The 24,689-nt window shown below is 39.9% G+C and overlaps 1 protein-coding gene across 8 annotated transcripts in view; it reads right to left on the reverse strand.

Moving 5' to 3' along the window:
• Window positions 1–24,689, reverse strand: part of TMEM68 (transmembrane protein 68) — a 38,102-nt gene that overhangs the window by 13,165 nt on the left and 248 nt on the right. For 2 of the 8 annotated variants that reach the window (XR_005526047.1, XM_039220291.1), the window contains exons 2-5: window positions 16,221–16,265; window positions 14,994–15,387; window positions 5,448–5,615; window positions 2,951–3,144 (exon numbers count right to left, since the gene is read on the reverse strand). Coding sequence is in view for 7 of the 8 variants with exons in the window: in XM_039220291.1 (XP_039076222.1) it covers window positions 2,951–3,144; window positions 5,448–5,615; window positions 14,994–15,318 (687 nt within the window). In the remaining variant the exon portion in view is untranslated. Of the gene's footprint in view, window positions 1–985; window positions 1,064–2,950; window positions 3,145–3,502; window positions 3,621–5,447; window positions 5,616–14,993; window positions 15,388–16,220; window positions 16,266–24,089; window positions 24,680–24,689 lie in introns of those variants that run through there. The other 6 variants (XM_039220293.1, XM_039220295.1, XM_039220294.1 and 3 more) reach the window with 6 other exon arrangements.

Genomic DNA, 24,689 nt, shown 5'->3' on the forward strand with positions numbered 1-24,689 from the left:
TATTTTGTTAAAACTAGTCTTGGGGAAGCAGTTGAATATGGCCTGACAATGTGAACTTTGCCACTAAAAGTAAGGGAACACCACTGGACAAAATACTTAACCATGTCTAAGCCTCAGGCTCTTCAAAATGGGAATAATAATTATCCTACCTCAAAGGTTATTTTGTGGATGAAGATAATACACAGTTAACAATTTTATTAAAACAAATGTTATTTTCTTCCACATCACTTATTTGTTTTCTAACTTGAAGAAATGGGCCAGTATTTTCCCAAGCTATTTAGATATGAAGCTACCTAAAAATTCTTATCAAAGTGCTAACTCCCAGGAATTTCACAAAATGAGTGATTTGGATCATATTAAAAAGCCGGTAACTTTCAGATAAGCCTTAAATATTTTTTTACCAGTATTTTGTAAACTTGAATTAACAGTCTAGATTTTTTTCACAATTTTAAAGTAGTTATTCCTACGACAGTCTTAAGTTTTGACTCGAAGTTTATGAGGATTCCGTGAGCACGGTGGGGGGGGGGGGGTTCCCGGTGGGATACATGGACCGTTCACAGCTCTGTGCACAAGCGACCGAAGGAGCCCCGCCCCGTGTGCGGGAGGCGCCGAGCCTGCGGGCCCGCGGACCCCTGCGGCGCGCGCGGTCAGGGCTGGCCAGGGCCTGCCCTGTGCGCGCCGCTCTGCTGTGTGCCCCGGTCCCTCCGGCCCTTCACCCCCCTGTGCCTGAGTCGCCTCATCCGCAACATGGGAATAACTACCTGCTGACTGTACAGGAGGGCCAGCATAAAGCCTTCAGAAGCACTAGAACAGGTGGGGGTGATGCAACATTTATCAAACGTTTAAATACTATTTTGTGAGTCGACAATGTTAAAGGTTTTTTGTTCTTAAAAAAGACTGTTGATAAAAAATTTTCCCCAAGTTTTATACAAAAACCTTAATTAGATTATCTGGATTATCTTAATTAATTATCTAGAAACTCTACCAAAGATTGAAAACAACAGCTCCTTTCTCTCTATAATTTCTTTCTTTCAGGCCTTCTTCCAGGCAATGTTCCTTAAATCTGTGAAGTTAAGGATGAGAAATTAGAATCTCATGACCAATTTAATTCCAAATCTATTTTTGTCATTTGGATCTTAAAGCTTTACAAGAAATAATTCTTTCAAAATATAAACTTGAAAATTAAACTATCTTTGATTAGGTTTTTAGCTTTTATCATTGCTTTCATAGATATTACATTCATTACCATTAACTTTTGTACAATGGTGCATACATCCTTCTGTGCTTTATATTATTCATATATTCTAAAATTTTGTTCTATACATCAGTGCCTAAGACTTTTTGGGAAATAGGGCGCCAGGATGGCTCAATCGGTTAAGCATCTGTCTCTTGGTTGCCGCTCAGGTCATGAATCTCACAGTATATGAGTTCAAGCCCTTGGGCTCTGTGTTGACAGTGCAGAGTCTGCTTAGGATTCTCCCTCCCTCTCTCTCTTCCCCTCCCTCGCTCGTGCTCGCTCTCTCTCTCCAAAAATAAATAAACTCATGAGAAAAAAAAAGCTATATACCTTTAAAAAAAAGAATCTTCAGGAAATAAAATGTGCTATAATCTTCCGTATCACTAATACTATTAACAAAAACTCCAAATGTCCTTTTCTAGTGGTGCTTAATATTGTGTTAAAAAAACCAACTCAATTCAATTCAAAGAGCCTACCTGATGCCAGTCACTGCAGGTGATCTTGTCCTCAGGGAGCTTATAATCTACTATAGGACAACAGTGTTTCAATGTTTGTTATCTATTACTAACCAGGTGGGCGACTGCACTAACTCTTATTCTGGGACCACATGACTAGGGCACCACAGCAGTAACTTCTAGTAGTTACATGTGCACATGCACAGGACAAACTAAAGCTCAATGCATTTTATTTTAATTCTGCAATTAATAAAAAAGGAAAATCCCATTCTTCTTCAAACACTCGTCTTGGGTTAGAATGAGTCATCCATAATCTCTTCCTTTTTAATCAAGAGCCTGTACTTGCAAGATGAACAGGCAAGCTAAGGGTGCACACTGGTCCCTGCGTAGCAGCAGTGGGTACACAAAACACAGGCAATACTGGCAGCAGGCTCTAACTGCCGGGCCTGGAAAAAGACCACCACCCTGTCAAAGGCACTACCATGTCTTTTTCTGACAGACAATCTACAATGAAAACAGAAAACAAAAAAGAAACATTCCATAAGTAATACGTAAGTGTTTCACAGGATAAAGTACAATATGGAAACCAAAAAGGTGAGAAACACTTTCCAAAACAAAAGGACAAAATGGCATTCAGATTCTCTGGTCTACTAAACAGAATAATTACAGGGGATCCCAGAGGAACACGTAATTTTGTTGACTAATTCTTTCATAAAAATCTTTTTTAAAAGACCTAAGTTACACTAGTATCTATTTCTCATCTTTAATACAATCAGAGAGAGAGAGCTGATCACATTTGCTGATAAAAAAAACAATAGAAGCTATGCATTATTCGACTCCTATGATTATAATAAATTGGTCACAGATAAAAGAACTGCAATGAAACCAACCAACGACCATCACTAAAAATATGCCAATTCAATCATACCAAAGGATTAAAATACATAGAACTGAATTGATTATACTTTTGAAAAAGCTATGACTGAAGGACGACAAAAAGTTTTACAAACCTGGTTAAAAGTCAGATTGTGAAATGCAAAATAAAACTTTGGTGGATATTTGCCAAATTTCCAGACTGATCTGAAGGTGACATCCCATGCACAATTTCTCTATTGCTACCTTACAAAGAGTTATGTACACTAATTTTTAAGTAGTGCAATTAAAGCATCTCAATTCTTATATACTCTGGCTCACTATGTAAGCATTTATTTTAAATTCAACCTAGCTTTACTTTAAGAATTAGTTTTATACAACTCACCACTTTTGCATCAATTGCAACCTGAGCGAAGCCTTTACGATTACCCCAAATGATGTTGTAGGTTTCATCACTAATTAGGGCTTCTCGAACTCCACCTGGTGAAATAGCTAACAAGTGACCACTCCTCAGAATTTCAACACATTTTTCTCTTGGTCCATGTAGAGCACAAAACACATCAAGTAATAAACTAAACCCTGTAAGAAACATTAGCATGAAGATATATCTTAAGTACTTCTTGTCCAATTCTTCAAAACAAACACATTTACAACCCACATAACTTAAGATCTACACTTAAATCAATAAATTCCTTTTTTTACTTCTTTTTAGATCAACAAGAACTCTTAAGATTAACGTAAGATTAATATTGCTGGTAAAGTAATAGCTACTGTGACTTACTAACCACCTCCTACTGATCACCTCCTCAGTGATCACCTACTACTAAGGCTACTGTACATATTCAAACTCACAAAAAACAATGAAACAGGGATTCCGGTCCCCATTTTACAGACAAAGAAAGTTGGCTTAGAAAGTATCTTGCTCAAAGTCACACACCTAGCAAATGGCAGGGCAGAGATTCCGGTCCGGGTATGTCTAGTCCAAAGCTCCTTCCACTGCATCTCATGGCCAAACACTGTCTACAGTATTTATTAAAGCCATCAGAAATGATATCCCATCAGCAATCACAAATCTAATCTTCCTTTAATCCTATAAGAAAGAGAATCACTCAAGAGAATGTAACTCTGACTATGCTTAGCCCTACCAAAATTGGGAAGCCATAACCAAATCCATTGAAATTAAAAGTTAGATGGTATTAATCTCACAATTAGATTTTTTAAATCAATAATAGTAGCAAAATTATTAAGAGGTTTTTTTAAGAGTTTTTAATATAGTGAGTATTTAATTCAGTTAACAGCCAATTCCTGGTCTTAATATACACAGTTTTTCAAAGCACAACTATTTATGGATGAAAGAAACAATCCTGTTAGTAACTAAATATTTGAACCAAATCCTACGTTGGAACTCTGGAGGACCGATGTTAGTGTATACATACATTATTCTTGAGAATGGAAAATTGGGTAGTGAAAACTCCAGACTAACCAAATTTTTCACAGGTTTAAAGATCTGAAGCAAGATTATAAATATTATTAAGATTGAAAGAATATTCACCCCCATTATATTAAAAGCTCCCTGATTTAATTAGATACATTTTCATAATGGGTTTCATAAATTTCAAGATCATAAAGGGGAAATTTCAAGCCAATTGCTAAACAAAAATATTCACATTATGTATAAAAAGAAAAACAATGCAAGCAACCTAATGTTCTATAAGAGAAAACTAGTTAAGTCAATATTTTAGTCATACCTTAAAACTATTCTTTATAAAGCATGGTACAATGTTAATGCTAACATCACAATTTTAAAAAGAAGAACACAAAAGAGACTGCATAACATGTAAAATTATGCAAATTAAAAATGAAGTACAATAAATCAAAATGATAACTGGTTATGTTAGCGTGGTAAGATTCTAATGACGCTCTCCTTTTCTCTAGTTTTCAAATTTATTATAGAGTGATCACAATTACTTTCTAAAGAATAATCTTTCCTAGCCAACTTAGTTTACTTATACAGAGTACGAACGGCTTCTTAGTGACACAGGACACCCAAAACATCAACCATGCCTATGAAAGGCACTGTCACTTAATTCACTGCTTGGTGTTTGGCTATTCAGTTGATGGGCGGCCTTTGCTTTTATTTTTCCAGAGAACATACGATAAACTTTGTTGGTTTATTTCTGGTGATTCAGTGACAAAAGAAAATAAGATTTATTACCAATGAGTTGATTTTAGAATGGCTTTTTAAAAACTGTTTGAAATCATTCAGTTCATTAATCTTTTAAAGAAGTTTGTATAAAGCCTTTACAAATGGTTAAGAAGAATACGGTCCTCAACTTTAAGAACTGTAAGTCTAGCGGGCAAGTCAAGTATGATAAAGACATATAGACTCATAGGACAGGATTAGTGAAGCAATATTATTATATGAAGATAAAATATATCCTGGCTGCTTTTTAAAGTTTGATTTGCTATAATACTGACAGTAATCAAACTCTAATTACTGTGAAGTTAAACTCCCAAAATCAGTATCTCATGGGAAAATCCATCCTATGCAAAATCAGCTATTTTTCTCTGCCAAAATATAAATTAATTGCTTGGCAAAGTTACAGTTTATTTATTTTTAAGTGGAAGTTCAGGATTTAACTTAGACAAATAATAACAAAATACCTGTTAATAAGAAAAAAATTAGGTGACATTTTCGACCATGTCTTTATATTTAGATATATTACATAAATCAGATAATTAGATACTCCCAAATTAGAGTCCTAAGTGTGTTACCCTAAAAAGGCAAAAAGCTTTTCCAAATGATACTAGAGATCTCAAGGATACAGACTTATTAACATAATTTGCTCATGTTAATATCACTGTCCATAGTCAAAGTTTACCTGGGATTTTAAAGACAAAGTGATCGGCCACTACTCGGCAAGTCCTGCCTTTATGGATAAAAATTTTGGCCATGAAGTAGTAAAAATCTATGGGAATAGCTCCATGATAAAAAATTATAAGTGCTGGTCCTTCTTCTGGTATTTTTTCCATCCCATGAACTTCATAACCTGTTAGAAAGACAAAATACAGATGCAGATGCTTAAAATATAGTGATGAGTTTATTTACACTGAAGGATGGTTACTAACTCAGAAACTCAGTCTTTTCTTATTGAAGTGCATGAGCCTTCCTCTTTCTCTTTCCCTCTTTGCACAAATCAGTCCCACGGCCATTAGGTGGTCCACATCAAAGTCTGGGGTAGAGGGGGGCTGGGAGGGCATGCTGCAGCCCAGGCAGGGTGAAGAGGGCACCCCCCACGAGGTGGCCCGGAGTGGGAAGTCAGAGCCCAAGCAGAGTTGTGAGCACACCCCCAAGGGGAACAGCCTAGAATGGGGAGCTGGGACCTGGGCGGGAAGGGAGGGAAGCCAGGAGCAGGGACAAGCATGGGCTCAGAGGACAGCAGTCAGATACTTCAGTGGCCAATACGTGCGTCAGCCCGAGTCGGGTAACGATGGCCTCCCTGAGTGACTTAGGATGGTGGCAGTGATGGGAGCTTGGTTAAATATAGGAGGACTGGTCAAATGAGTCTACACATTAAGGGTAACGGGAGCCAGGTTTCTTACTGTTGGAGAAGGTGGCTACAAAAACAGAAAAGGAGAAAACTAGAATCAGTTCTAGCCGTAAGAGAACCTCCTTCCCACCCTAAAAAGCAAGAACAAGCAGTGTGTCGGAAAGCTGAGGTCGCTCTCTCCATCAGGTGAACTGAGAGCTCCGAGCCCCTCTAGTGGGAGATAAACTGAGTGCTGGAGAAGCCACAGGTGTCCTGAAAGTAAGCAAGAAGAAAATAATGGCCATGTTAACAAGTTTAAAGGTCAAGGGCAGGTGGCCACTGAATGCAGAATCCACACGCACGCACTCAGCAACAGGCCTCAGTGGGTGCCGACAGGGAAAAGCGCGGACGCTGGAGGCAAGAGACCTGCAAATGGCCTTGAGAACAAAACCCCACTTGCTTCTTGGAAGCTTCTCTTGGAAAACCAAAACCTGACACCGGAAGAAGTGCAAGACACTCTTCCATCCCTTCCAGGGAACGGGCACACACCAAGGCATCTGATGCCGGAAAGGCCTGAGCTCACTCCCCTTCTTCTCCCCCTTGCCTTCCCCAGCATCGCACTCCCAGAGAAAAGTCTAGTGCTGGGGGAGGGTGGATAGAAGCCAGAGGATCCGCCCCGGGAGGCAGACAGCAGGCCCGGGCTCTGACTGACATCAAGGAGAGATCTGCTTCCCCTGGAAGGAAGGGCAAGAAGCTGGCTGCCGGCCCCACATCCCCCCCCACCCCCCATGTAGGGCAGAGTTTGCCTGCTGCTGGACAGAGGAAAAAGAACGCTGAGAAAGCCTCCCAGCTGGGCCTCAGGCACTCAGGGGCAGAGCCTGCGAGCGTCCTGGGCACACCAGGGACAGTGAGGAGTGCCCTCTCCCCCACCCCACTGCCAGCCTCACACGCAGTGACAGGGGTAGCGACGTTGCGGCGGGGACACCGACGAGCACCCTCCGGCACCCCAGGCCCGCACTGCGCAGGGGTGGCAGCAGGATTCTGACTTGGGTGCTGAACTGAAGGTCCCTTCAGCCACAGCAGCAGCACACAGCTCCAGTCCAATACAGAGTAGGCCGAATTCTGTGCCTCCCCACTCACTACTGGCCTCGCAGAAAAAGGTCAGTTTGCAGTTACAAATACTCTTTACCTCATTCTCTACTTTCTTTTTCAAGCAATGCCCAGGATTCATGAATAGAAATCATGAAACATACAAAACAGCAAGAAAAAAAAGTGCACTGTCAAGAGAATATTTAATCAGGAGAACCAGACCCAAAAGTTTAAGTCATCAGACAGTAACTTTAAAATAACCATGGTTAATATGTTAAAGAATTTAGTGGATAAATAAACACATATGTACTCAGATTAGAAATTTCAGCAGATAGAATGACATTATAAAAAACAATGAGTCAAATGGAAATCTAAATACTGTGTGAGATCTAAAGATTAGTAATATATCAATGTTAACTTCCTGATTTTAATGGTTTTACTGATGTTAAATAGAAGAACTTCCTTGTTTGTAGGAAATACACACTAAAAGCGTTAAAGAGAGGAAAACAAGTTCTTTGTATAATACTTGGAATATTAATTTTTAAAAAGTCTATGAATAAAAGCAACAATCATTATTGCTCTCTATGGAAACACCATGTAAGATCTTAGAATCATATAATCTGTAAGATAAAAAAGAACCTTTGGGTTCCAATCTAACAGGCATATTAAAAGACTATCTTTGGTTGTTAATCAAGGCTATCCAAGGAGTCACACATCTCTAAAACATCAAGCACACTTGACTGAAAGCACTAGCTTTTAAAACACAATCCGGAGCCTTCTGTGTAAGCTTGAGACAGAGTAGTTCAATGGGAGGAGATTCGTCCTGTTACAAGCAGGCTGTAAAAGGGGTAATGAGCAGATAAAGGGGAGTAGTGAAGAGGGCCAGGGTAGGAGACCTCAATTAAGTTGCAGCTTCCCTGAGATAATACAATCGAGAGTAAAATTTAACAGTGAGTCATAAAATAATTCCTTGAGTGCTTGCTTTGGCAGCACATATACAAAAATAATTCATTGATTAAAAACAAGAAAACTCTTAAGAAACTCTTGAGTCAATGCAAAATAAAACACACATTTAAACTGTTATATACAAATGGATAAGTTAATAATGTTGCAAACTTTTATTTTATTCTTTAGAAATTCCCCCTATCTTATTCATTAAAAACAAAAGTGATTTTATAGAATCTAACTGCATGCAGGGAAAAAAACTGTGATGAGACATTCGAACTTGATGTCAAGGAAACATTTCTCCTGTAGTACAGGTGAAATTAAAGACGCATGCCACCCTTGTCATTCCTTCCTGCCACGCTATAAACCCTACTCCAAGTCTCCGTAAGGAGGCGCAAGAGTTTCAGCACGGGAAGTAAATGACTGGATGAAAGCTGGTGGAAATGGAGAGGGGGGTGATCTTGGGAGGCTTCCTTCTAATATGCTTCGGTTCAAGGTTGGCTTCCTGTCCATCTTTTGTCTCCTCTGACAGCTGAAGAGATTAGCCTGTCTACTGCTCTTTACACTGCTACCAACCAGCAACACATTTTTCAAGGCAATCCTGTGCTGTTGGTGGATGTGGGGAATACAAAAGACTTAGGTAAGCTCCACCTATGCTTCAGAGGAAAATACCGTGCATATTTCATCACAAGACTTGGAACTTACACTCTGAGTAGCAGATGAAATGTGATCATGGCTCTAGCCATAACATCTGTTTTTCCTTCCCATCTCACTGCTGTCAGGTGCCATTACAGACCTCAGCCTCAGCTGGCCCCAGCCAAGAGAAAAAGCCTACTGAACAACCAATGAGTCAATACACACACACACACACACACACACACACACACACACACACAATACAATATTATTCAGCGATCAAAAAGGATGAAATCTTGCTATCTGCAACAACGCGGACGGAACTAGGATGTAGTATGCTAGGTGAATTAAGTCAGAGAAAGTTTATGACTTCACTCATATGTAGACTTCAAGAGCAAAACAGATGAACATAAGAGAAGGGAAGCAAAAATAAGATAAAAACAAAGAGGAAGACAAACCATAAGAGACTCTTAAATACAAAGAACAAACAGGGTTGCTGGTGGGGTGCTGAATGGGGGAATGGGCTAAATGGACAAGGGGCATTAAGGAGGACACTTGTTGGGATGAGCACTGGGTGTTATATGAAGGGGATGGATCACTAGATTCTATTCCTGAAATCATTATTACACTATATGTTAACTAACTTGGATTTAATTTAAAAAAAAATAATAATAATAGTAAAAAATTTTAAATTAAATTGAAAAAAGACTCCATCAAAAAACTATTAAAACTAATAAATTCAGTTAAATTGTAGGATCAGAAGCAATATACAGAAATCTGTTGTGTTTCTGTACACTAATAACAAACTATCAAAAAAAGAAAATAAGAAAACAATCTCTTTTATAAATACATGAAGAAGAATAAAATACCTAGCAATAAATTTAACCAAGGAGGTAAAAAGACCTATACCCTGAAAACTGTAAGATTTTAATGAAAGAAACTGAAGACACAAATAAATAGAATGATATCCCATACTCATGGCTTGGAAGAACTAATATTGTTAAAATGTCCATACCAGCCAAAGTAGTCTATAGATTCAATGCAATTACTATCAAAATTTCAATGGCATTTTCCACAGAAATAGAAAAAATAATCCCAAACATTTATATGAAACCAAAAAAGATCCTGAAGAGCCAATGCAATCATGAGAAAAAACAAAGCTGAGGGCATCATGTTCGCTGACTTCAAACTATATTACAAAGCCATAGTAATGAAAACAGTATGGTATTAAAATAAAAAGAGACACACAGATCAGTAGAACAGAACATAGAGCCCAGAAACGAACCTACACATATCTGGTCAATTAACTTTTGACAAAAGAGCCAAGAATACGCCATGATGAAAGAACAGTCTCTTCAATAAACAGTGTTTGGGAAAACTCGACGGTCACATTCAAAAGAATAAAACTAGATAGACTACTATCTTCTGCATACAAAAATTAGTTCAAAGTGGATTAAAGATTTGAATGTTAAGACCTGAAACCACAGAACTCCTAGAAGACTGACTAGGCAGTAATAAGCTCCCTGACATCAGACTTGGCAATGATCTTTTAAATCAGATTCCAAAATCAAAGGCAACAAAAATATACAAATGGGACTTTATCAAACTAAAAGCTCCTGTACAGCAAAAGAAACCATCAACAAAATGAAAAGGCAATGTACTGAATGGGAAAAGATATTTCCAGACAATATATCCGATAAGCAATTAATATGCAAAACACAAAATCATACAACTCGAAAAACAGCAAAAAAAAAAAAAAAAAAAAAAACCCACCCAAAAAACCAGAGGAAAAATGGACATAAAAAATGGACAGAGGATCTAAATAGCTGGCCAACGGGTACATGAAAAGATGCTCATCACTCATCATCAGGGAGATGCAACTCAAAATCACAACAAGATCTCACCTCACATCTGTTACAATAGTTATTATCAAAAAGTCAAGAAACAATAAGTGTTCACAAGGGTGCAGTGTGCTGTTGGTGTGAATGTAAGTTAGTGCAACCAGTATGAAGTATGGAGGATCCTCTGAAAGGTAAAAATAGAACTACCGTACCATCCAGCAACTTCACTTTGGGGTGTTTATCCAGAGAGAACAAAAACACTAATTCAAAAAGAGACCTGCACTCCCATGTTCAGCACAGTATTATTTATAATAGCCAAGATATAAAAACAAAGTGTCCACGAATGCAATGGATAAAGAAGATACTGTGTGTGTGTGTGTGTGTGTGTGTGTGTGTGTGTACACACACAATGGAATACTACCCACCTATTAAAAAGAATGATAACACCATTTGTGACAACGTGGATGGATCTTGAGGGCATTATGCTAAGTAAAATAAGTCAGAGAGAGAAAAATAAATCTCATATGATATTGCTTATATGTGGACTTTAAAAAAACAACAAACAAAAAACCAAGCTCACAGATACAGAGAACAGATTGGTGGTTGCCAGAGGCAGGAGGTAGGGGGTAGGAGGTGGGCAAAATGGCAAAAGTGGTCAAAAAATAGAAACTTTAGTTATAAAATAAATAAGTCATGATATACAGCGCAATGACTACAGTAATACTGTATTGTACATTTGAAAGTTGCTAAGAGAATAAATCTTAAAAGTTCTCATCACAAGAAAACAAAATTTCTATAACCATGTATGGTGATGTATTTTAACTAGACCTATTGGGGTGATCATTCCAAATATACACAAATATTAAATCACTATTGTTGTATGACTGAAACTAATGTTAATTACATCTCAATTTTTAGAAAGGAAGAAAACTATAAAGCGATATACAAACTGTTATTGCTATTATTATTTTTTTATGTCACAAAAGAAACACCAACTTTGGTTTTTACTCCAATTCATTCCATTAGATCAAAATGTTGTAGGGATCTTTCTCAAAAAAAAGAAATCCCTCAAAAACAAGGGGGAAAAAAGCAAGCGTTTAAAGGCCAAGGGCAGAAATAGGCTCACATTAAAAGGTTCACAGTAAATAGGCTCACAATAAAATGAAGTGTGAGAAGGAAGGAGCTCTCAGGCGGCCAGGGCAGTAGAGGAGAGGATACCCCGAAGCCATTCCGTCCCCACACAAGAGCTGTCCCAGAGGGCCTGCCGTTCGTGTGTAAGACACAAGATGGAAGTCCAGAATATGAAAATCTGAAACTGTTTCTTTCCTAAAGTTTATCCCCGTTTGATTTGCTAAGAAACCAGCATTCAAACAATAAAGACTTTAGTGTAAATTCTGGAGCAGTAAATTCATTTTTAAAGTGGTTTATAATGTCTTCACCAAACAGATGAAATTAAGTGTGGTAACTGTGGTTCTAGTATTGAAAGAATAAAGTACTTGGTAATATCTCAAATGGACTCAAAAGAATGTTTTTAAAAACTGAAACTGAATTTAATATTTTGAGATTGTGTATGTCTCTACATGTTTTTTTGTTTTTGTTTTGTTTCTTTAGAGAGAGAGCATGCGTGAGCAGGAAAGAGGGGAAGAGGAAGGGAGAAAGAGAGAGAGAAAAAGAGAATCTTAAGCAGGTGCAGAGCCCAGTGCTGAACTCAATCCCACAACCCTGGGATCATGACCTGAGCTGAAACCAAGAGTTGGACGCTCAACCGACTGAGCCACCCAGGCGCCCCGTCTCTATACTTTTAATATTTCTTTCCAATTACCTAACTCTAATTCAAGGAATTCAATTTACTTTTAGCTTTAGCTCTATAGAACAATCACTGAGATGGTCTAAGGTTACCCAAAGAAGCAATTGTCCCATCAGATCAATTTTTTGAGAAATAACAAATACAATAAAAAAATGCTTCTCTGAGGGAGTCTACACAGAATATTCCTGAGGTTCCTTCTTGCTTTCCAGAATATTAAAAAAAGAGAATTAAATAATTGTACTTATATAATAGCAAATCATCTGGCTGAAAGCAGAAAATTTCAGTGAATTCAATTACTGACAAAAACTAAGGTTCCCCACAGTGGCGATAAACATGAAGTCCAAATACTATTTAACTGTGTCACTCTTAAAGCAGACATGTGATCATACCACTCATTGTTGAGAAAGCATCTGTGGGTTATCACTCTAATCCAACATCTTCAAGGCCTTTTAGAGCCCGTATTCAGAGTATTAGTCAGATTTTTTTTCATTTTTGTCATATGGACAAATGGTGGCTCCCTAAATACACTTTACCACTTTTATGCTTCTGTTCATGTAACTGCCTCTAACTGGAATGCTTCCTGTCCAACATTTCCCTGTGGCAGAAGTAGCAACTTCAGAGCAGTTTAGCTCTTCCTCCCTCAACACCCCATATTCACCTGGACATCAACTCCTGTGCATTTTAAAACCGCCAAAACCTCTTAAATCACTCCCTCTTCCCATTGTTTGTTTCAAAACGCAGTCCCCTCATCTCCGGCCTACAGCACAGCAGTGCTCAGGGGGTCTGATGAGAGACACAAGCTCAGAGAAAGCAATCACAATGGCAATCTGTTGTCACTGTCCACCCAACCACTGTCCAGGGATGGGGAGCAAATTTTGAGCAGTATGGGTCCTGGGCTCAGGTCACACGGGTGACCCACATTTGTCTAACTCCAAAGTCCGTCCTCCTGGCCTACGCTACAACTTGTACCACCAATATGTCCCTGCTAAGCTACATCTGTGATTTGCAAATGCTGGCTGCAGTCTACTAATGAGTAATGAAATCGTTTGGTGAATTACGGGTATTTTTCTCTTTTGAATAAGAAAGAATAGAAAATAGAACAGATCCCGTACAGAAAGTACATACACTTCTCATGAAACAGTATATACACATGTGTGTGTGTATGGGGCATTTCTTACTAGGAATAATGGTAAAAAATTTTGATGGCCTAAAATTGTCTTGTAAATGTTTTGTAAATGTTAGCTATTCTGATTGCAGAGCATCTTTCTCTAACATTTGGAAGACACTAAAATACATTGTTAGTATCTTGATCATTATTAAGTTCAACTTAACACACCTACTATGTTCAGAGTCCCTAGCATTTTCAATACGTCAAAAGACATGTCTGCAAACCTGCTGAAAACCTTACTTTTGACCTGAGTCCTCAACCTGGGACAAACGCACCACAGAGCACGGGTCACAGGAGGACAGGCCTCAGAGCCTGATACCTGAGACTGTAATCTGGCTCGTCTTCCGAGCTTCCTAGTGAGTCGTGGACAAATGACAACCTTTCTGTTCCTCAATTTCCTCACAGGAAAACTGCAAAATGGAGATATGTTGACTCTAATGATTCTAGGTTTTAAGAGAATTAATGTATATATTGAGCATTCAACAGTGCACGGTATACCAAATGCTCAAAGAGACTTAATAAGAATGTATGTAGTATTAAGATGATGACACCCTGGCCTAATAAGCATGTCACTGGTACTCTCTGCTAATAGCAGCCTTATCCTTCTGTGAAACATATTTCCTCGGGTATCTATTTCAAAATCTGTGCTTCCTTCTGTGTCTTTCTGTGAAACCATTTTGAAACTTAACATGAAATAGAAAGCACATCTTTGGTACACACCTACTGAATTTTTGTAGAGTCCTTAGGCAAAAATGATGAACCAATGATATAAAAATTGGAAGAGAAAAACACCAAGTCCTTGATAACGGGCCACAGAAGGGCAATTTTCATGATGGCCAAACCAAGAACCACCAGTGATTACATGTAAAACATCACAATCTCTCAAACGATAAAGAAAAGAATGACTATCCTGGAGAGAAACTTGTCGCTAGCTCGTTTATTCAAGAGACATAATAACCTCTGAAATCCATCAAACAGAAAATGGGTAAATTCTGGTATACAGATTATATTTAATATTATTAGTTAATAGTCATTTTCAAAAAAAATCTATACTAGGAAAGTCAAACTTACTTTGAACAAGATGGAATTCAACACTAAATAATTAGAGCATTTTTGAAATAGGTTTCTAAACAGTTTTAATTCGTTTCTTATTCTCAGATGTCTCACGTATGCACTTTCATATTCTAGGTTAGCTAACAGCCTACACTGTTGTATGGCTCTTTAATAAAAATTAATGTGTTGGGCAAAAAAAAAAATCATTTTAAACAAGACATGTATATACCCAAGGCATGCAGACGGATAAAAGGAAGCAGGGAAATACCCCTTCTACTTTTCAGCACCGATCAATGAAACGGAACGATGATACAGTCGCAGTGTCACACATGTGAACACAGCAAAGTCGTCTCGCTCACCGTGCCAGACTGCCGCGTGTCCGTCCCAAAGGGTCGCCACCGTCTTCCTTGCCCCGTCCCATAAATTATGAGAGTAGGCTTCTTTTAATACATTCTTCCTCTTATAAATGTGTAAGAAAATAATAGTAAGATAGAGAAGAAAGATAGTAAAGTACGGAAGTATTAAAAGTATGAGTGGTGTAAAAACCCACAAGAGATAGTTTGCAAAATTCAAGTAGTCCTCCAAGTGCTCTAGGCCAAACCACTCTTCCAGCACGTGAATCAGACAAGTCAGATAGGGCAGAGAATCCTGTCCTATACCGCAGGTTTGATTTTTGTCTATCATTTTTCTTTAGGTGAAAATGACAAATTCAGTCTCTTTCTTCATTGCCATCGTAGGTCTTTAATTTCGTCTCTAGAAGGGAAAAATAATCCAATGTTATTCTCTTCGCCGCTGAGAAGTTTAGTTTCACTTTACATAAATACACAGAATCATTTCTTTTTTTTTTTTTAATGTTTGTTTATTTTTGAGAGAGAGAGAACCCGCTCCCAGGGCGAGGGGCAGAGAAAAAGGAAGACACTGAATCCAAAGCAGCATCTGGCTCTGAACTGTCAGTCAGCGCAGAGCCCAACGTGGGGCTCAAAACCACAAACTGTGAGATAATGACCTGAGCTGAAGTCAAGCACTTAACCGACTGAGCCACCCAGGCATCCCTAAAGAATCATTTCTTAATACCAAAAAGGAGTAGATTGTTAATGGTTAACTTTGTTGCAGATTTAAATGTGAAAATTATAAGGTTTCATTTGCATGCTCATGAAGCATGTCAGGTTTAGCTTCTGAAATAACTCACAACCTATAATTGAGAAGAAAAATAAACCTGATGAAGAATGAAATTTCGGATTGATCTTAACAATCTGACTTACATCTTAAGTGGCTCTTACTGGATGTTTGTGTCTTAAACTAGGTTATACTGAGATAACTGTTCTTCACAAAAGAAAGCATCAATATTTGATTCAATAAAAGTAACCCAATTCTTTAGGAAATGATGACATACATTTGTGTGTACTGTCCTTTACAAGCAGGTTTACAAAAAATTTCTCTATTCTTCTGACATTATGCAATAATAAAAATTTATCAGTGTCATTTTTATCTCATAGTCACTAAAATTTCTCTTAACATCTTCAATGACTGAAACTATAGGCATACACTTTTATGTCACTTATCTCTGAACCAGTCATTCAACTTACCAGAAATTAGGTAAATATCTTGTCCCAAGCTTCAGTGTACGTGTTCTGGAAAACACAGTATACAAATAAAAGAAAAATATGATTTTAAAAAAGATCATCATTAATATCTAGAGTTAGAATTTCCATAAAATAAATAGCAAGAGACATTCACATATGTGTGACAAATATTACAACCCCACTCTAGTGGATTACAGTTAAATTATACTCCTGTTATCAATGCTTTAGGGAGGACAGTGTTATACACTTATTTCCACTATATAAAGCCCCACCTGAGACTTTTTAAAAATTCAGAGCAAGGGGCACCTGGATGGCTCCGTGGGTTAAGCATTGGACTTAGGCTCAGGTTACAATCTTGCAATTTGTGAGTTGGAGCCCCATGTCGGGCTCTGTGCTGACAACTCAGAGCCTGGAGCCTGCTTCAGATTCTCTGTCTCCTTCTCTCTCTGCCCCTCCCCCACTCATACTGTCTGTCTGTCTGTCTCTCTCTCTCTCTCAAAAATAAATAAGCATTAAAACAAATTCAGAGCTATAAAACATTTTGCTTCTCTGGAGAAAAAGTATGAAGGTAAAATGTATAACAGACCAGTCTCTTTTTAATAACTTTGCCAAATTATAAATTGATGGTCAAATATGATAGTCAATGATATAACTATATTAGCTCTTATGATCATGTTCTCTACACAAGATTTCCTTCTTTCATTCCTATTTTCTTTGGTTCTGATTCTATTCTAAGAGATATTTTGTCTAATGCATACTCCATAATCTTTACAAGAATCATCTCAAACCCTTCGTAGATGAGACAGGAGTAGTAAAGAAAGGGGTGGAGGGACAGGTAGAGACAGATGTACAACAGCAGTTATATGTTGTCTTTATGCCAAGATGACCTTGCCGGCTGACTTATGAGCAGGGCATTAGCAGGGCAGGCATGCTGACTTGGTCTTCCAGGGATGGGGGATTTAGTCTAATTTCCTCGTAACCAACGACACTTACTTGTAAGAAATGTGGGCCTGCTATGATAAGAGAAGGTAAACTTAGCACACGTCAAGCCCACAAGCTGGGCTTTATTTTTTTCACTGAAGTATAGTTGACACACAACACTGGATTAGTTTCAGGTACTCAACACAGTGATTCGAAAACTGTTATGTTGTGCTGTGCTCACCACCAGTGTAGCTGCCACTTGTTACATACAATGATGTGGGCTTAATTACATCATATTCTCATCAACCCATCTAAACACCTGAACCCCTATAATGTACAGGATTTGGTCATTTAGAAGGCGATATAAACATAGCAAAGCTTACCACTTCTTAAAATGAGAGCATTCCCCTACTAAGATGGCTAGAGTCACAAAAATGGAAAGTTAAGTGTTGATGATGTGGAGAAATTAGTACTTCATATGTTGCTGGTGGGAATGTAAAATGGTGCAGCCACTGTGGAAATAAATCAGTTTGGCAGTTTCTCAAAAAGCTATACATAGAGTTATCTTATGACCCAGCAATCCTACTCCTAGGAATGTATTCCAGAAAACTGAAAACATACATCCACACAAAAATTCGTATATGGATGGTGACGGCAGAATTACTCCTAATGGCCAAAAAGTGGAAACAATACAAATGTCATCAACTGATGAATGGATAAACGAAATGTGCTACACCGAACAACAGAGTATTATTCTGTCATAGAAAGGAAAGAGGTACTGGTTCATGTTACAACAGGCACGAACCTTAAAAACATACAAGGTAAAAAAAAAAAAAAAAAAAGAAGTCAGACAGTAAAGGCTGCCTTTTATATGATTCCATTTACGTGAGCTACCCATCCAGAACAGGCTAAGCAGTGGAGACAGAAAGGTAAGTGGCTGCCAGGGGCTGGAGGGGGCAATGAGAAGTGACCGCTAATGGAAATGGAAGTGTCTTTTGGGAATAATGAAAAGGTTCCAGAATCAGATAGCAGTGATGGCTGTACAACCTTGTGAATATCCTAAAAACCATGAAGTTGTACATTTCAAGATGGTCAATGTGATGCTGACTTACACCTCCACAAAAAGAGCTCTTAAATACTGTTAATAAATTAAAAGTTATGATGGCCTCTGAAATATGTTAAAAGGAGCTTTTCCTAGGCCTAAAAACCAATCATTTTGATGATCTGACCCCACTAAACTAGTCTCATTTCCGATTTTAACAGGATCATAAAATCCTGTGATTTTAAAACCTTCTTCAGTACCTCTCCCCACTCAAAATTGGTAATAGAACTATACCTCTTGTGCTCAATTACATTTTTATGTATCACACATACTTAACACATGCAGTGCAGTGAAGAGGGGCAGGGCACAAGCGCCCGTCTTCATCACAGCCCCTGAACAGCGCCCCCATGCTGCAGGACAGAACCTCCTCCAAAATGGTTGTCCTCGATTTTGATTTAAACCCTTTCAGAACAGAAAACTCAAAAGTTGTCCGATTCCATCTTCAAAACCATCCATCAAACTGCAAAAGATCTTCCATACACTTAACCCACTGTAACTTTTCTCTACTGGACCTAGTTCTACACCACACACCTCTTCCAGTAGACACAGCACAGCTATGATTAAGCTGTGAAATCCCATTTTCTGGTCAGAATCCTTAATGCTTTTGGGGCGCCTGCGTGGCTCAGTTACACGTCCAACTCTTGATTTGGGCTCAGGTCATGATCTCATAGTTCTTAAGACTGAGCCCCGCATCAAGCCCCTGCACCATCAGCACACAGCCTGCTTGGGATTCTCTGTCTCCCAGTCTCTCTGCACCCCCTGCCCCACTTATGCACTCTCTCTCACTCAAAAATAAAAATAAAAATTAAAAAAAAAAAAAAAAAGTTCTTTCAACCACTCCTCGGACCCTAGTTTCATAACCTCTCACCACTCAGGTCACTCCCCGTGACTGACTCCAGTTTGATATTGAGAGGACCAAGTACAGTACAGTAAGCCACCCGTGCCTCAACTTGCTAAATTCTGTAGAACTAGGATACAGTCATATACACACTACGCCGCATGACGCTAGGTGCCATGGAGACAGACATACAGCAGGGTAACAGGAACACGGAGATCTACAGCAGGCAACAGAGTAGGAGGGGGTTGCGATGTTATAATGCAGTAGCCCAAAAAGGACCCCTGAAAGGTACATGTGAGCAGAGACCTGGGAAGTGAGGAAGCAAACGATGTGGGAAATGTGGAGGAGAATTCCTGGCTAAAATGAAAGTAGATGCAAAGGATGTGTACTTGGTACGGTGTAAGGAGCCGCAAGGCAGCAGGCCGAGAAGAGTGACAGGAGAGCAGTCAGAAACGGGCAGAGGTAGCACCGTGGAGCTCCGTAGGCCGGCTTTAACCCAGAGTGAGATGGAGCAGGCACCAGAAGAGACAGGCTGCCCGACTCGGGCTTTAAATGACCACCGTGTTGAGAATACACTGCGCAGGGAGCAAATCAGAAGTTAAGGCAATAGCTGAAATGATGAAAATGGCTCGGACAAGGGTGACAGAGTGAGGTCTATAAGGGACCATCAGTTTCTGGATATAGAGTGAAGATAAAGCCACTGAACTGCTGATGGATGGATGTAGAATGTGAGTGAAAGGGAGAAGTAGGGAAGGACTATGTGCTATTCTGGCAATGTGGGCTTGTATTCCTGGACACTCTGCCACTTACTGTGTGCCCAAGGCAGACCCAAGACTGCTATGGTCACCACTGTTATTAACCTGTTTGAGAAAAGATGGAGTGACAGGAAGAACAGGTTTAGGAGTGGTGTCGAGATCAGGAATTGAATTTACAGCATGTTAAGATTCTGGCAGGCATCCAAGTGAAGACCGTCAACAGGCAGCTGGACACAGAGGTTAGCGGGAAGATGAGGATTAGAGAAATATATCCGGGAATTGGCAACATATGGGCTGTATGATAACCACGAAACTAAACAAAGATCCTTCTAGGGAGGAAATCTAGAATAAAAAAGAGTCTCCACAACTGAGCCTTGGGGCCCTCAACATTTTAGAAGTTGGGGAGGGCATATAAACCATGAGGAACCAGAACTCTCCTTCCACGAGTGGCACCCTGCATGTCAAAGGAAGGAAGTGGGCAAGAAGGAGTATTCAGCCGTTTCAAATGATACTGAGAGGTCTAAGAAATAATCACCGAGCACTGTGTTTACAACACAGAGACACTGACAAACCCTGATAATCAGGAACTATCTCGATATGGTGGGGATCAAAGTCAGGTGGAGTAAATTCATGAAAAAATGAAAGGCAATGAATTGGAAACAGCAAATATGGACAACTCTTCAGAGAAATGCTAACACAAAAAGGAACACAATAATAGGTGAGTATCTGGGGGGAATGTGGGTCTAAGATGAAAGAAAACAGCAGGCTTTAATACCAATGGTAATGGATCAATGGGAGAGTAAGAAACAGATGATGCAGGAGAGGAATAGTTATTGGGACCAGTCCTTGACTAGACCACAGGGGATAAATACAGCGGATAAGAAAGTGGATGGCCCAAAGAAGGCTATGTCATTAGGCTAGTAATTCATCTACTCAACATATACTTACTAAGCAAGTAGTTTGTGCTCCACACTATTCTAAACACTTGAGGATACATCAGTAAACAAAATCATATGAGAAAATCAAGGCACCTGGGTGGCTCAGTTGGTTAAGCGTCTGACTTTGGCTCAGGTCATGATCTCACAGCTCATGGGTTCGAGCCCCATGTCGGGCTCTGTGCTGACAGCTCGGAGCCTGAAGCCTGCTTCGGATTCCTTGTCTCCCTCTCTCTCTGCCCCTCCCCTGCTCATGCACTCTCTCTTCTCCAAAAATAAATAAGCATTAAAAAATCATACGAGAAAACATATGTAAAGCACCTTGGCCCATAGTAGGCCAACAAATACCAAACTAACAAATACCAGCTAAAGATAGACCTTAACTATATTCATTCAAATCTGTGACAAAAACTGTGGACCAAGACAGCGCTAAAACCTGCCATGAGAGAACTGCCACGAGGAGACGGAGTAACAAGTTTTGAGCCGATAAAATACTTACCTTTGATAATAAGAGAAAATGGCTTTAGAACTCACTGAATGCAAGCTCTTAATTTTGCAGAAACCAGTTAAAAAGAGAAATCCAAGTTCACTTGCCCAAAGTTACTAAATTAATTCAATGAAGAACCAAGGGCCAAAATTAAAATCCAGCTCCCCTACTTCCTACTCTGGCTTTCATTCTCTGTGATTTCACTACGCTATTACCTTTGTCCCTGTCTCTCTGTCCCTCTCTCTTACAGAAAGCTGAAGATTGCACTTTATGTCTTCCCTCTACTTCTGCCTGGCCCTTGTCTCCCCCCCCCCCAATTTACCATAGACTTATATTTCACTCCTTACCACTTTATCTTGATCCAATTAAGAACTATAATTGTTAAAAGACATTTTGGGGGAGATGCAGCATTTTAATTACCAAAATAACAGGTTATTTCCAAACAAAAAAAAAAATCTACAATCAAACACAGTCCTGTGCATCACATATTAAAAAACAATCATAATGTTGACATTGGTAGTGAAGAACAAGGACTGTAACTGACTTTATACATTTTAAAATAAGAATATTTCAAAAACTAATAAATCAGAACAGAGGATTTCTTGTTTTCTGTAAAAACCTAAGGAAATAAGTCTATTTAAAAATTTGGGCGGGGGGGAATGCAAACTAGTACAGCCGCTCTGGAAAACAGTATGGAGGTACCTCAAAACATTAAAAATAGAACTGCCCTACAACTCAGCAATTATACTACTAGGTATTTATCCAAGGGATACAGGTGTGCTGTTTCAAAGGGCACATGCACCCCATATTTACAGCGGCGCTATTGACAATAGCCAAAGTATGGAAGGAGCCCAAATGTCCATCGATGGATGAATGGATAAAGATGTACTATTATATATACAATGGAGTATTACTCTGCGATCAAAATGAATGAAATCTTGCCATGTGCAACTATGTGGAAGAACTAGAGGGTATTATGCTAAGTGAAATTAGTCAGTCAGAGAAAGTCAAATATCATATGAGGACTTTTAGATACTAAACATAATGGAAGGGAAGCAAAATTAATATAAAAATAGGGAGGGGGACAAAACAGGAGACTCTTAAATATGGAGAATTGAGGGTTGCTGGAGGGGATGTGGAGGGGGGACAGGCTAAATGGGTGAGGGGCTTAAGGAATCTACTGCTGAAATCATTGTTGCACCATTTGCTAACTAACTCAGATATACATTTTAAAAAATAAATTACAGAAAGTTAAAAAAAATTTTTTTAAAGTTTTTATTTTATTTTCGAGAGAGAGAGAGACAGAGCATGAGCAGAGGAGCGTCAGAGAGAGAGGGAGATACAGAATCCGAAGCAGGCTCCAGGCTCTGAGCTAACTGTCAGCACAGAGCCTGACACGGGGCTCGAATCCACAGACCGCATGATCATGCCCTGAGCCAAAGTCAGACGCTTAACCGACTGAGCAAACCCAGGCGCCCGGAATAAACCTATTTTTTATACACCCATTATCAGTACGTTTAGCACCATGGATGGCAGCAGATCTATTTCTTAATTTCAGTATATAAGCCACATTGAGGATCCACTGAAAATGCCAATTAAACACTCACTGAAATAAAATTTTTCCCTTTTCCTTTCTGAATTTTTAATAATTGTTTAACAAGGGGTTAGGACTCAGTTCTAGTGGATAAGCATTCGACTTCAAACCATCAGTAAAACTTAAGTTTATCTAATATCTCAGTTAAAACATGTAGCAAGCCTAGTCACTTTATCTTTAAAACAATACCTTTTAAGGGGCACCAGGGCTGCTCAGTTCATTTAAGTGTCCAACTTCGGCTCAGGTCATGATCTCACCATTTGTGGGTTTGAGTCCAGCATCAAGCTGTGTGCAGACGTTTTGGAGCTTGGAGCTGCTTTTGATTCTGTCTCCCGCTGTCTCTGCCCCTCCCCCCAAGCTCGCTCGCTCCCCTCTCTCTCTCAAAAATGAACATTAAAAAAATAAAAAATAAATAAATAATTTTAAAAAGTACCCTTTAGATCTCAAGTTTCAAACTCTAGGTTCTGATATGAACTACCTTCCAAGGTTTGGGATTTTTTTTTTTTCAAACCCTAGAATGTCCTTCGATTTCTAGCTAGAATCTTGCATTCTGACAATTACTGTTCTATTTTTTTTTTTTCTTAACCTATCCTCACCCGCAAATGTTGCACATCCATCCTGGGGTATCTGTTACTGTGCAGCACTCTTAATGAGCCTATCTCGCACTCCAAAGTAAGGCAGCAGTAAGGATGTGGAAATAAACATTTCATTTGAAAATTAACCTATTTCTTTTTTATTTTTATTTCTAGGAGAGAGAGAGACAGCGTGAGCAGGGGAGGGTCAGAGAGAGAGGGAGTCACAGACTGAAACAGGCTCCAGGCTCTGAGCTGGCAGTCAGCACAGAGCCCGACGCGGGGCTCGAACCCACGAACCTCGAGATCATGACCTAAGCGAAAGTCGGACGTTTAACCTACTAAGCCACCCAGGCGCCCCGAAAATTAACTTATTTCTATCCAACAGCAAATGCGACCATACTATCAAGGACTGTCTTAAACATCCGGGTTTTATCTCGGTGTTCCCACATTCTAAAGAGACAACGATGCCATTTCAGCATTAACAGCACAACCAAGTCCTGAAATGCTCCAGCCACCTGCAAGTCTGAACTTGCGTCTTTAAGGAGGCTCCCTGGGCAGGCTCAACGACTACCACCCGCCAAACACTCACTGCCGGCTTCGAATCCAGCAGCGGCGATCCAGTTTTCGGCCTCCTGCTTAGGTGCACATGCATTTTTCGTACGCACCAGCAGCCTGAGGACTGAGATGTGGCTCCACCGGTGCCAACCCCAGGGCCCAACGCAGAGCCTGCGCGTAAAGCCGGTACCCACTCAAAGTATTAATAGCACGGGAGCGATCTGATACGCAGCTTCACTTGGTTCCTCCAGCGGCGCGAGGAGGCGGGTACTGTTCACCGTTCCTGTTTGACAGATGCTCGCAAGGAGGCTCAGAAGGGTTAGGTCGCTCGCCCGGATCACACGGGCAGCAAAGGGGCATCAAACCAGGATTCCAAGGCTGACTCGTCTGCAAGCCCTGCTTAGCCACTTACTCCCGCGGCCTCTCGCGTATATACGCCCGGGATCCCCCCACAAGGCTCGATTCGGATCCCGGAACCGGAGAGGTCACCGGGCGAGCCCCGAGGCCTGCAGTGAGGTTCTGACACCTCGCCCCGCCGCCCAAGTTGAGACGAAACGAGGTTTTTAAGCGCGAGGTCGGGGGAGGGAGGGGGCCGGATGCGCGGCGGAGTGAAAGGGCTCGTTGTGACCCAGGCGGGGCCACCCCTCCCCGCCACCCGGTGCCCGAGCGGACACCGAGCCCGGCGGGAAGCCCGCCCGCCCCCGCCGGGG

This window comes from Hyaena hyaena, unplaced genomic scaffold (assembly GCF_003009895.1).
Source record: "Hyaena hyaena isolate Hyena2069 unplaced genomic scaffold, ASM300989v1 scaffold_876, whole genome shotgun sequence".
Taxonomy (NCBI): Eukaryota; Metazoa; Chordata; class Mammalia; order Carnivora; family Hyaenidae; genus Hyaena; species Hyaena hyaena.